At 37.6% G+C, this 14121-nt stretch overlaps 1 protein-coding gene across 1 annotated transcript in view; it reads left to right on the top strand.

The window, feature by feature from the left end:
• SLC39A10 (solute carrier family 39 member 10) overlaps positions 1–14121 on the top strand; it is a 41897-nt gene that overhangs the window by 21461 nt on the left and 6315 nt on the right. The window contains 3 exon segments of the mRNA XM_030328073.1: positions 895–1263; positions 2376–2456; positions 11975–12165. Of these exon segments, the coding sequence (XP_030183933.1) occupies positions 895–1263; positions 2376–2456; positions 11975–12165 (641 nt within the window).

Here is a 14121-nt window from a genome sequence, read left to right on the forward strand (position 1 = left end):
TGTAAGCAGTATACTCGTGTTATCTTTAGATCTTGGCAATGCAGGTCTCTGTGCCGTCCATATGGGATTGGTTTCATATGGAAGAGGGAGAGTGGTCTCCCTACTTAAAATCTCTGCTTATCAATTCAGCTCTTCTGTTGCCTGGTAAATGTGATGAGGTAGCTTACAATTGTCAAGGAAACATAAAGTATTTTAGTCTAATTTTCCCTTTCTGTTTGAACTTGTGTTTCCCCTGAACGTACCAATGATTTTCTGCAGAAAAGGGGCAGATGAGACTCTAACTGTACTCTGCTCCAAAATACAATTTGAGAAGTAGTAGACTGTTTGTCACATAATAAATAGTTTTTGAAAACTAGGTGAGAGGCCAACCTCAATTAAAAAAAAATACTTAATCAGATGTTACCATTTATATGGGTTTCTGAGTAGCATTCTCAGATAGGTGCCATTGGAGGGTGCCAGCGATTTAAAGTTTGTTTTCTTCAGTGATAAGAGAGGATTAGACAGGGTAACTTTAAGTTTCCTTCTTCCCCTGAAAAATTATGGGTCCATTTAGTTGTCCTGTAAATGCTGCAGTAACTTCTACCCTTCGATTTTTAGCAGCTGTTCGTGATGTCCTCCCTCAGATTCACAGTTTCTCCACGCTTGCCAGTTCTTCTCCCCACTTTGCCTGCTGTTGATCTCAGTGTCCCCCCTTTACCTCATCTGGTTCATCATCTGGATGCTCAGAACCCCAGTTTGTTTTGTGTGTATGTGCACATGTTTGTTTTATTTGCTTTTATACATTATTTGGGACTTCATTTAATCATTACACTGCTGTTCTGCCTGGGTTTAAATGAGCGAAGAAGCGTTCGTCTGCTTGTTGATAAAGTATATCCTTTGCTATTATAAATATAGGAACTGATGACTCGGTCGTTTCTGAAGATCGACTTAATGAAACTGAACTGACAGATTTAGAAGGTCAACAAGAATCCCCTCCTAAAAATTATCTTTGTGTGGAAGAGGAGAAAATCATGGACCATTCTCACAGTGATGGGTTACATACCATTCACGAGCATGACCTCCATGCTGCTGCACACAACCACCATGACGAGAGTAAGACTGTGCTGAGGAAACATAACCACCAGTGGCACCACAAGCATTCTCACCATTCTCATGGGCCCTGTCATTCTGGGTCCGATCTGAAAGAAACCGGCATAGCTAATATAGCTTGGATGGTAATCATGGGGGATGGCATCCACAACTTCAGTGATGGGCTAGCAATTGGTAAGTGGGCTTGAAACTTGGGTTATCATTTGTTTGATCTTTAAGGTCACAGATTCAGTACTAATACTATAAACTGTAATACATAGGATTAAAATTTGAGGTTAACAAATACACTGTTATATATTACTCTGGTCATTTGATTTGTTTCCAGAGGCTATGTTAATGTTTTTGATCAGCTTATTTGGGGCATAAAGGTATATTTTTACTGGGTTTTGCTTTTAATGTGTAACCAAATGTCTGTAGTATACTACTTTTATAACTCGATTTCAAGGCATAATCACATATGAAAGCTACCTTAACATTCTATTTTCAAATACATTTATATATCCCTGAATATATAATTTCAGTCCTGGGTTTAGTACTTTTTTATGTCTTTGAAAAGGTGAAGAAAAATTTTACCTGTTAAGCATCCATTGTACCAGATTCAAATTATTAGTCTTGGCTAACGTAAACTGATATTACTAGTTTAGGAGAATGTTAAATGTGATTAATATATGATTTTCTTTTCCAGACTTCACTCAGAAGTAGGCTTTGGTTTCTTTAAGAAAGGAGAGGCCATATTTTTCAATCTTTAGTAGCTGTCAATGTTAAAAAATAAAGAATTTACTAGGGGGAATCAAATGTATTTATATCTCTGATCTCAGTCCTCAAGACTGTCAGACGGATAATACTTTGTAGTATTTTTGCTCTAGACCCAGAAAAGTTCAGACAAGGATGTAGCCATTTAAGTATCTATAAATATTTATATGAGAGAGAGCGAATACAATCGTACGCTTAAAGGACTTGAAATTTAGCATCAGACTTCCACTCAGAAACTGAAATGCTGGAAACCATTACTACTCCCACGCTTTCAGTGAGCTCTGGAAGGCTAATGTAATGGAAAATTTAATTTCTTAGAGAATATTTCTTTCACTGAGTAGCTCTTTCTCTGGTTATTATATACGTATTATACCTCACTATATGTTCAAAAAGTATAATGTAAAATAAGTGAGTCACTCATGTATTATGAAAATAATTTATATAGGCAAAAGAGGTTGTACCTATCCTTATTAATGAAAATGGAAAAAGCGGAAGTAAACATCACTTGATTTTCTTTTTACCCCCCACCTCAGGAGCAGCTTTCAGTGCTGGACTGACGGGAGGAATCAGTACCTCTATAGCTGTGTTCTGTCATGAGCTGCCACATGAGTTAGGTAATATACCAGATTTTGTCAAATCTTAAGACTTCTTCAGTTATAAATGCATATAAATTTTGGAGAGGTTAAAACATAAAAATGGCTGATGACAAGTAGAAATGTCATCATTCTTTTATATAATATGTATTATATGCACCTAAAAATGTATTGTTTTATATGTATGTATTTTTAATTTATGTAAACAGTATTATGTCCTTTCCCATTCTGTTCCTTATATTACTAATCATTATGCTTTTATTTAGTTTATTTTGAGAGAGAGAGAAAGAAAGCATGAGCACATGAGCAGGGGAGGAGCAGGGAGAGAAGGAGAGAAAGAATCAAGCAGGCTTCATACTGTCAGCGCAGAACCTGATGTGGGGCTTGATCTCACAAACCATGAGAACATGACCTGAGCCGAGGTCAAGAGTCAGATGCTTAACCAACCGACCCACGACCCACCCAGGCGCCCCTCATTATGCTTTTAAACTCCACCCAGGTTATCATGAATTCATTTAATATGTTGCTTTTAGTCAGTACTTAAGAGTTGTGCATTTACTGCATTTTACATATTTGTCACCTGGTATTAGATACACTACACCTTTAATTTCCTGCCACCACAGATAATGAGGCATCGAACATCTGTAGACTTAGCGCTTATAGACTCTTACAAGAACATCTTTTGGGATTATACCCAGGAACAGAATTGATGGGTCGTAGGATGTACCTGCCAGAGAAGTGCTGTATTACTAGCCACCATGGCCATCTCTAACCACCAATACCAGAGAGTTCCTGTGTTTCCACATCCCTGCCAAGACTTCACATTAACTAACTTTTGTCAATTTGGTAGATATAAAATTATATTTCTTTGTTGTTTTAGTTGGCACTTACTGATCTACCAATGATTTTTTTTTTAATTTCTCTTCATGTGTTTTGATTTTTGTTTTATTTTTATTTTTATTATTTTTGAGCAACAGAGAGTGTGAGTAGGGGAGGGGCAGAGAGAGAGGGAGACACAGAATTCGAAGCAGGCTCCAGGCTCCCAGCTGTGTCAGCACAGAGCCGGATGCCGGGCTCGAACTCACAGACCACAAGATCATGACCTGAGCTCATGTCAGATGCCTAACCAACTGAGCCACTCAGGCGCTCCTGATTTTTTCCTATAAGTTGAAAAACATTAGATGTGCACATGCATTCATTCACAGAAAATATCCAGGGCATGTAGAGATGACATAAATTTGAAAGAAAAAAGTAACTCCCTATTCTGAGTTTCCAAGGAATTTCTTCATATGCTCTTGCTAGTTTAATATTTTTCTTAAATTTATCTGGCTATGAAACATCTATCACTTGACTGTGTTTAATTTTTTTTATTGATAGTAGCCTTATTTGCTTACTTTCAGTAGAGTTTATATGTATAATTTGCTTAGAAAATTATTAACTGCTCAAAGCAGGACAGTCTATTAATGCTTACTTGGTGCTGATTCTCTAAGCCTTGATTCCGTATTTAACAGTTTTGTTCCTTTGCCAGCCTTGAGCCTGTGTTCTTATATCCTGTTCATGCCCCATTTCCTTTATCCTGACTAAACCATTATTGCCTTCGTTGTCTTTTGCTTGGACAGTTACCATAGTATTTACACCTAGTTTTGCTCTGTTCTAGTCCATCTCGTATACTTTATCCCAAAGTGACTTGCTCATGCAATCAGTCTTTCAGTAGTCTCCCTTACGTATAAAGTTAAAAGCTGAGATTCATTAGTCCTGCTTCCATTGGCCTTCATTTCTGCCTTTTCAGCCTTACTCACTGTGCTTGCTGTTGGATGTTTTCCACTTCACCCAAACATAATTCACCAAACATATGCTGTGGGTGCCTGAGCCTGCTTCTTTCCTTGTACCATCTTCCTACTTGGCTTGTCCTGTCCTGCTGATTGTCTCTCTAGTTAATTATGTTACGAGGCTTTTTTTCTCCAACTTGAGGACTGCCCTCCTGCTGGAGGATTACTGCCCTGTATGTGTTGGATTACTTTTTCGTGTAAACTTTATCACTTAGCTTCACCAGGTCTTTCTTTGGGTGCTTAGTATATATCCATTGTAGATGTCCTGTCTCTTAAAATGTAGGTTCTTTGTATGCAGATACTGTATCTTATGCACTTTTCTTAACTACTTTCCTGTGTTAGGAAGAGAATAATCTGCCAAATACTTCTTTGCAATTCCATAGCAATACACATCAGGGCTTTCTGTCAGTTTTTATATGTAGGTAACATATAGCCTAATAATTTTAACTTTGCACTCTTCATTTTGAACTTGCTTAGTAGTAGATTTGGATAGTCTGAACACACATCCACAATATACTGGGAAGACCTTCAACTTCCCTTCCTACCCTCTTCCTGCTCCCTAAATGGAGTATATCATGCCACTTCATGGTTATTGACAGCAGGGAGTTTGGAGATTAGGGATGATTGCCTTCCTGCCACTTACTCCTTTTTCTCTCTATGGTTTCTCCTTGAAACAATGAAATACAAGGAATGATAGCCACATAAACAAATGCAGGACATACCTTAATAGCTAGGTAAGGCCTTGGACCTATGCAGAGAGAGCTCTTGTGAAAGCTGGATTATAGAACTCTACCTGGGCCAGGACTCCCCATGAGACAATCGACCCCAAATCTCTACCTGTTTTACCCCCACAAACCAGAAGTTGGGATGTTACTGTTGCTATGATGGGAAAACATGAGTTTAAAGTATGTTGAACTTTAAAGGAGTGAGACCTTAAGAAAATGTGCATTTTCCCCCAATGCTCAGTGCTAAATTGACCTAAACTCTATTTTCTAGCTGTCTAGGCTCTAGGGTAAAAAGAGCATAACTCTGGAAGTGATAGAAAATGCTTTGGCCTTTGTATTAATCAAGGTAGGAAGTGGTCTAATGACCATAAACAAAGAAAGTATTTTAAAAAATGATTTTACAGCCTATTTTTTGCCTTAAGGTACAATAATGGACACTTTGGTAAAATAGGCCCAGATGAATGTCTTTTACTCTGATTTATCACTCTTATTCATTTGGAGAGGAGGGAATCTGGAGAGAGGCTAGAAACCTCTTCCTCAGAACTCCCAAGCAAGGGAAAGATCACTCTCCTAGAAGATATGATAGAAGCATGGCAGGGAGATAGGAGAAACTTCTCCCTGGTTAATAGGTCAGGATATTGGCAAAGCAGCATAATACGTTGCATTCCAGGATAATTTATTTGATCTAAAACCTCTTAGGCCCTAGTTAAGTTTTTGATTATGAATTCTTAAAACTGTTCTGAGATTTTTATACTGAAGTCATACCCTAAATGGGAAAACAATTGTTTAAATTACATTTTAGTGCATTAAAAAGCGACCCTTAGTAATTCCAAGTTTTATTGTTCCTCTTCTGAACGCATTGCAGTTCTCGCATGGTGTACCAGATGATGGTTTTGTTTGTGCTTAGGAATGCAAAGGAAAAATCAAACTTTTAAACCTTAGAACAATATACAGCTCAGGGAGGTTCATTCTAAGAGGTATGCAGAAATTGAAACCATCTGAGAAAATAGAAAACGCTTGTCTCTCATAGCGTGTTTGCTGTGGGGTGGGTTAACGGATGAAGTCACCTGAATTATTCCTACTCTTTCTTTTGTTTTTTGCCAAACTTGTTTTAGCTATATTTAAGTAAGTAGAAATATTACTTTGTTGTATTCTCTCTACTATTTTCCTACTAGTTCAAAATAACTGTATAAGCATTTGAAAAATAATTTATATGAAAACTTGTATAAAAACATATAAAGAGGAAATGAGATTGGGATAATCTAGAAGAGCAGATAATCCAAACTCTCTTCTTGATATTAAGTAGTGTGTTCTAACTCCAAAAAAAAGTGACATTTTGATAAATAAATGTAGCCTTATTATTAAGACTCAGCTCAGAGAGGCTATGGTGCCATCCCATTTTTTCCCTTTACTCTCATGCGTATTTAAGGGGTAAGTAGAATTTCAAAATAAATTTTCATAATGTGCTAGATTGTTCAGGGAAAACTGAACATTTACTATATAGATGTATACATGTGTATACATGCATTATTTAAGGCAAAAATAAAGAACTTTGAAATATGTATTTGTTTAAAAAAATCTCAGTGGTTGATATTAACATAATAACAGCATTGGATCACATTAACAGCTTTGGCAGGCACACCTCATTCATTGTGTTAATGACACCCTTTGTCAGCAGAAAGGAAGGGATATTGATTTATCAAAAGATGAGTAGATTTGCTTGTTTGGTGTAAATCCCAACTGTATTCCTTTGATCTATTTTTCAAATATTTATCAAGGTTCTTACTGAGAAGGGAGGTGGGTGGAGAAAAAGGGAGAAAAATATGCAGATACCTCTGAAATTTGTAACTAAGATAAGTCTAGGACAAAGATTTTATTTTATTTTATTCATTTTTTTAAAAAATTTTTAATGTTTATTTCTGAGACAGAGAGAGACAGAGCATAAGTGGGGGAGGGGCAGAAAGAGAGAGGGGGACAAAGAATCCGAAGCAGGCTCCAGGCTCTGAGCTGTCAGCACAGAGCCTGACGCGGGGCTCGAACTCACAGACTGCGAGATCATGACCTGAGCCGAAGCCGGACGCTCAACCGACTGAGCCACCCAGGCGCCCCTAGATTTTAAATGAAATAATTCGTCTTGGTACAAGGTCATTATACAAAGATAATTTATACTGCTGTATACTAGCAATGAACAATTAGAAATTGAAATTTTTTTAAAGTGCTATTTATAACACCAAAAAACATGAAACTCTTTGGTTAAATCTAACAAAATATACACAGAATCTGTATGCTGAAAACTACAAATCACCACAAAAGAGATCAAAGGAGACTTGAGTGTGAAGAATGTATACCAGGTTTATGGACCAGAAGACTCAGTATCTTTAAAATGCTAATTTTCCCTATAGTTTTAAGTGCATTCCCAGTCAAAATACCAGCAGGCTTTTTCAAATGAGCTTTTTCAAAATTTAATATGGAAACCGAAAGGAACTTGGATAACCAGAAGAATTTTGAAAAAGGACAACAAAATTGACTTTAAGACTTGCTATAAAGCCACAGTAATTGCAACAATTTATATTGGTGAGAAAATAGGCACATAAATCAGTGGAACAAAGTAGAGTTCTCTGATATATGGCAACTTATTTTCAACAAAGTGCAAAGGAAATTCCATGTAGAAAGGAAGTTTTTTCAACAAATGTTGCTGTAGTAATTGAATATCTAGTTTCAAAAACCCAAAGAAACCAAAAAAGTTCACACTGTAGACACAAATTAACTGAAAAAAGATCATTGATTTAAATAAAAATTTTAAAATACAGGTTTCCCCTGCTATCCAAAAGTAGTGTTCCAGTGAAACTTTTTGTAAGCTGAAAGGGCTTAAAGCTAAGAAACAGTTACTATTTATATGGAGAAGTTTTTGAGTTTCCCAATACCTTAGGATACATCTTGCCAATGGAAGCACAAAATAGAGACAAAGCACAGGTACTCACACACTTCAGAGCTATGGTGGCCTGACACTGAGCAGGGTTCCTGGGGAAGGAGCTTGGTGGGGCTACTCTGACTGCTCGGGGTGCAGGCTGCCTCTACAGCAGCTCGTGCAAAACAAAGGCTGTTTTTGGTTTTTGCCTTTTTTCATAAAAGGGAAAAATCCTCTTCATTTTTTTTTTTTTTTTTGGTTAGGGAAAACCGGTACTAATGTAGGTCTTTAATAAAAGTGAAGTGGCTGTAATACGAACTTTTGAAAAGTGGGGGTTACCTGTATAAGACTTTCAGAAGAAAACCTAGGAGAAAATCTTTGTGTTCTTGGATTAGGCAAACTTTTTTTATTTTATTTATTTATTTATTTATTTATTTTTTCCCCAACGTTTATTTATTTTTGGGACAGAGAGAGACAGAGCATGAACGGGGGAGGGGCAGAGAGAGAGGGAGACACAGAATCGGAAACAGGCTCCAGGCTCTGAGCCATCAGCCCAGAGCCCGACGCGGGGCTCGAACTCACGGACCGCGAGATCGTGACCTGGCTGAAGTCGGACGCTTAACCGACTACGCCACCCAGGCGCCCCTGGCAAACTGTTTTTAGATAAAACATCAAAAGCATGATCCATTAAGGAAAAAGTAATAAAATGGACTTCATAAAAATTAAAAACTCTACACAAATAGCCTTTATTTAAAAAGAATGAAAAGGACTGTGAATAAATATTTGGAAAATATTTGGAAACTACATCCCTGACAAGAGACTTTTAGGATATTTAAAGACCTCTCAACTCAATAATAGGAAAAACAACAAAGTGGGCAAAAGATTTGAACAGGCATTTCACTAAAGCAATTCTGCAGATGAAAACACATGGGATTACAGGTGCTGGATTTGTCATTATAAAGGGCTATAAAGGATGTGGAACAACTCTCAGAAATTGCTGGTAGGAATGCAGCGTTTTAGAAGGCTAGAAAAAAAAAAGACACTCGTTAAATGGCCCAGAAATCCCACTCATAGGTATCTACTCGAGAAATGAAAACTTATGTTGACAGGAAAACCTGCTTATGTGTACAGTGGCTTTATTCATAGTTGCCCAAAACTGGAAACAACCCATAGGTCCTTCAACTGTTAACTTGGTTCATCTATGGAGGATTTAGTGTAGTAAAAACCATGACTTCCTGGGGCGCTTGGATGGCTCAGTCATTTGAGTGTCCGACTTCAGCTCAGGTCATGATCTCTCACGGTTTGTGAGTTCTAGCCCCACGTCAGGCTCTGTGCTGACAGCTCAGAGCCTGGATGGAGCCTGCTTCGGATTCTGTGTCTCCCTGTCTCTCTGCCCCTCCCCAGCTCGCACACACACACTCACTTACTCTCTCTCACTCTCTCTCTCAAAAATAAATAAACATTAAAAAAATGACTTTCTGATATAAACTGTAACATGAATGAATCTTATACATATTATGCTAAGAGGAAAAAAAATACCTAGATTCAAAAGACTACATACTTTATGGTTTCAATTTATATGATGTCCTGGACAAGGAAAAACTATAGGCATTGGTTGCTGAGGAATGAGGGAACTGAGGAAGTTTGCAGGGAAGGGCGGAGGGTGGATAATGAAGTAGTTCCAGAGTTTGATGGTGGTTATGGTTCCATGGTATGTACTTTTGTCAAAACTCATAGAACTCTACATCCAAAAGAGAATGCTATAAAAAAAGAATTCTACCTTAAAATTTTAATTTAAAAAAGTTTTAACTGAAAATTCATCTTGAGTCTTGATTAGCTAATTCACGCTGTTTGGTTGCTATTCAAGGATGAAATAAATCCTTTTGCCATCCAGTAATATCTGGGGAGGCATCAAGGTCGACATAGTTTGTACCTATGACACAATGTTCTTTGAGTATTAAATAGTGTTTCTTTTAAAACCCTTTTTAATTATTTTTTTTACGTTTACTTATTTTGAGAAAGAGCACAAGTGGGATAGGGGCAGAGGGAGAGAGAGAGAATCCCAAGCAGGCTCCATGCTGTCAGCACAGAGCCTGATGTGGGTTTCAAACCCATGAACCGTGAGATCATGACCTGAGCTGAAACCAAGAGTCAGACACACCACTGACTGAGCCAGTCATGTGCCCGTGCCCTTTTTTGAAATTATAAAAGGAAACACTTTATTTTATAACCTAAAGACACTTCTCATTTTGTATTACCTAACCCCCTGCTAAGTTAAATTGCCCTCTGAGCATGGTTAGTGAGTGAATTAGTGAAAATCTGGTGGGGAAACTTATAGAGGAAGAAGTTAGGAAGCTCTTTGCTTAAGGAAGCTGAGAAAAAAATTAAAAGTCTAGGGTAGAGAAGAGATAAAGCTGCTTTTGAATCCAGGACTTACCAGGAAAATTAAGGATTTAGGATCAGAGGGGAGAAAAAATGCAAGGAGAGTAGTAGTAGATGGAAACTAGAGAATGGCAGTTTAGAAGCTACTGGTAGATAATCTTGCACTAATTTAACTTCTTCCTATCTGTTATAAATTAGAACCTTATAACCATAAGAGTTAAAAAAGAGAACAGATCATGTATTTTTAATCATGTAAGGTTAAGACCCACCCCTTCTTTTTTAAGTTTGTTTCTCTACATATGAATGTAATTTCTACGCCAAACATGAGGCTCAAACCCATGACCAAAAGTCTCATGCTCTTCTGACTGAGCCAGTGGGTACCCCTAAAATTGCTTCTTCAGGGAAGGTAATGCCCCAGTATCTATATAATACCTTGCATTGCTAAGTGTTCAGTGATAAATTAGATGTTTGTATATTTAGTAAAACAAAGAAGCTTGTTATAGTTTGTCAGAAATTACTGACTTTTACCCTTTAGCTTTAAAGCTATCGTACTAGCAGTATTTATTCTTCTAGTAATATCTCTGAGAAATATTTGTTTTTTTCTAGCAGTCCCACTCTAGACATACAAGTGTGAGTCTCTGTATTCATTTTACATTTTTAGGATTTTTAGAATTAAGATTTAATTTTTTTCCTGGAAAAATAAAACAAATCTAAACAGCATACAATATACTTACAGTCTGTTACCTCTGTTTGTTCTTAGGCCATTTTTCTTTCGAAAAGGGGCAGAGATAAGAGCAGAGGGCTTTAATTGTTGCTCACGGAAAGAGTAGTGACCAGGTTCTTTTTTTCTACATTTTTGATTTTTTTTTTAATGTTTGTTTATTTTTGAGAGGGGCGTGGCACAGAGGATCCCAAACAGGCTCTCTGTTGACAGCAGAGAGCCCAGCGTGGGGCTCGAACTCATGAACTGTGAGATCCTGAGCTGAAGTCAGATGCTTAACTGACTGAGCCCACCCAGATGCCATTCTAGGTTTTTGATTTTTTTTTAAAAACTTTTAAGTGTTTTTTTTAGATTTTGTTTTGAAAGAGAGAAAAAGAGTAGTGGGTGAGCAGGGAGGGGCAGAAGGAGAGGGAGAGAGAGAATCCTAAGAAGGCTTCACGCCTAGCATGGAGCCCTATTTGGGACTCGGTCCCATGACTGTGAGATCATGACCTAAGCCAAAATCAAGAGTGGGATGCTTACCCAATTGAGCCACCCAAAATTTAACATTTCACATTCTGCAGAAAATTGACCTTTGCTTTTTGATAAGCAGTTCTTTGAGTTTTCACATGTCTGTAGACTTCTAACAATTCCATCATCCCAATAGTTCCCTTCTTGCAGTCCCATTGTAGTCCTACCCCTGTTTCTGGTGACCTTGGAATGTTCTTCACTGTAGTTTTATCTTTTTGACATATCATATAAATAGAATTGTATATAGCCTTTCAGACTGGCTCTGAGCATCGTGCCTGTGAGATTCACCCAAGTTTTGCCTGTATTAGGTTCAATTAAGTAAAAAATAAATATTTATAATAAAATCTCAGTTATTAAAGGTGTATTTTTATATCAATTTTTTATTTTGTTTCCTGCTTTTTCCCCTTAAATGTGTGTGTAAAATCCTGTGATTGTAAAACTCTCACATTATGTCTTTACTGCAGGTGATTTTGCAGTTCTTCTTAAAGCTGGCATGACTGTAAGGCAAGCAATTGTATACAACCTCCTCTCTGCCATGATGGCTTACATAGGCATGCTTATAGGCACAGCTGTGGGTCAGTATGCCAATAACATCACACTTTGGATATTTGCAATCACTGCAGGCATGTTCCTTTATGTCGCCTTGGTGGATATGGTAAGATACTTTATAGTTTTGTGATTATTACCAAATCTGTAAATAGAATGCACCTTCCAGAAATGGAAGAAACCTTTGGATGTAGTTTAAAAGAATATTTTTAAAAATGGAACCCATTTTAAAACATGTGAAATCCTAAATAGTCTATTAGGGAAAAACAAATAGAAGGGTTTCCTCTTTGAAAATCAGTTGAGATGCTGAAAATTTTTGACCAAATGATATTACTATTCAAAGTAATCATCAGTAATATTTAGAGATAATTGTTACACTATTAAAATTTGTAATACTGTGGTGTGGTTTGTTAATAAAATAATTCTTTGAGCTTGTTTTATGGCAAACAAGAAATACTTCTTAGGGAAGCCAATCTTCTGCAGAAAATGGTATATTTTCCTAGGGATTTGTGTAATTTTCATTTTTTCTAACTTTAAAGTTAATAAATCTAAACACTAGCAAATAGTTTTAATTTTACCTTTATATCTTAAATATGTTAGGTAGTGTATTTGCAGAACTAGCAGTTTAATTACTTTTTTTTTAAGTTTGTTTATTTATTTTGAGAGGGAGAGAGAATCCCAATCAGGGTCTGCACTGTCAGCACATAGCCCAAAGTGGGGCTCGATCTCACGAACCGTTAGATCATGGCCTGAGCCAAGATCAAGAGTAGGACGCTTAACAAACTGAACCACCCAGGTGCCCCTACTTTTTGTTTTCAAACATTATGTTCACTTTTCTTCCTGGTAGGATCTAGTAGATGGTCTCATTTCAAAATCATATAACCTGAATTTTTAATGATAGAATTAATGCCTATTTATAATAGAAAATTTAGAAAGTATCAACAAAAGAAAAGAAAAACTGTTTACAGGGTGCCTGGGTGGCTCAGTCGGTTAAGCATCCAACTTCAGCTCAGGTTATGATCTCATGGTTCACAGGTTTGAGCCCCGTGTTGGGCTCTGTGCTGACAGCTCAGAGCCTGGAGCCTGCTTCAGATTCTGTGTCTCCCTCTCTCTCTGCCCCTCCCCCACTTGTGCATGCACATGCGTGCTCTCTCTCTTTCTCTCTCAAAAATAAAAACATTAAAAAAATGTTGACGCTCTGTACCTACAGTTCACCACTTCCCTATCTTTTCATAGACTCTAACACCTCATTTCTTGTCCCCATGCTCAGCTAATTACCTTACTTCCTGTTTCATGGAGAACCCTGAAGCCATTGAGACAACCTGCCACAGGTTCCCATTACCATTTTTACTCATCTGCCTGTATCCGTTCGTTTACTCCCTTTCCTATTACACTGGAGGAATCTCTGTGTTCCTCAAAGAGGTCAGCTTCTTAAAACCGCTCCCTAGAACTTGTCCTCTTTTCACTAACTTCCTGAAATTCTCCCAAATTCTCTCTCGTGTTGGTCATTTTCCCCTCTCTGCTGGGTCATTCCTACAAGCACGTAAACCTCGTGTACTCCTCACTTCAAAAAGTAGGAGAGAGGACTTTCTTAACTCTAGTTTCTATTTTAGTCCTCAACCACCATTTTCTTCCCTTACAGAGCAAATTACGCTTTCTTAATTTTTGATTCTCATCTCTCTTGAGTTTGGCCATATCAGGTATTCTCCCTGACTGCTGTGCCAGATTGTTATCTGGCAGTCGACCACGATGTTGCTGAGTCCAGTGGTCATTCACCCCATCCCATCTCTGTTCAGCAGTATTTCGCAGTTGCTCATTCTCTTCTCTTTGAAATGCTTTCCTGCCATCACCATCTCCTGGCTTACCACCTTCCCGGCCTTTCTTTCTCAATTTGTTTTCTGATTCTCTTCTCCCTTACCTGTAACTGTGGGTGAAAGCCCTCTAGGTAATTCCATTTAGTCTCACGGCTTTAAATTTTTATTGACTGGTAATTCCTATGTTTACATCTTTAGCAGACTTTTTCCTTAACTCAGTTAATCTATCTACCTGCTTCCCTGACTCTCTG

Source organism: Lynx canadensis, chromosome C1 (assembly GCF_007474595.2).
Source record: "Lynx canadensis isolate LIC74 chromosome C1, mLynCan4.pri.v2, whole genome shotgun sequence".
Taxonomy (NCBI): Eukaryota; Metazoa; Chordata; class Mammalia; order Carnivora; family Felidae; genus Lynx; species Lynx canadensis.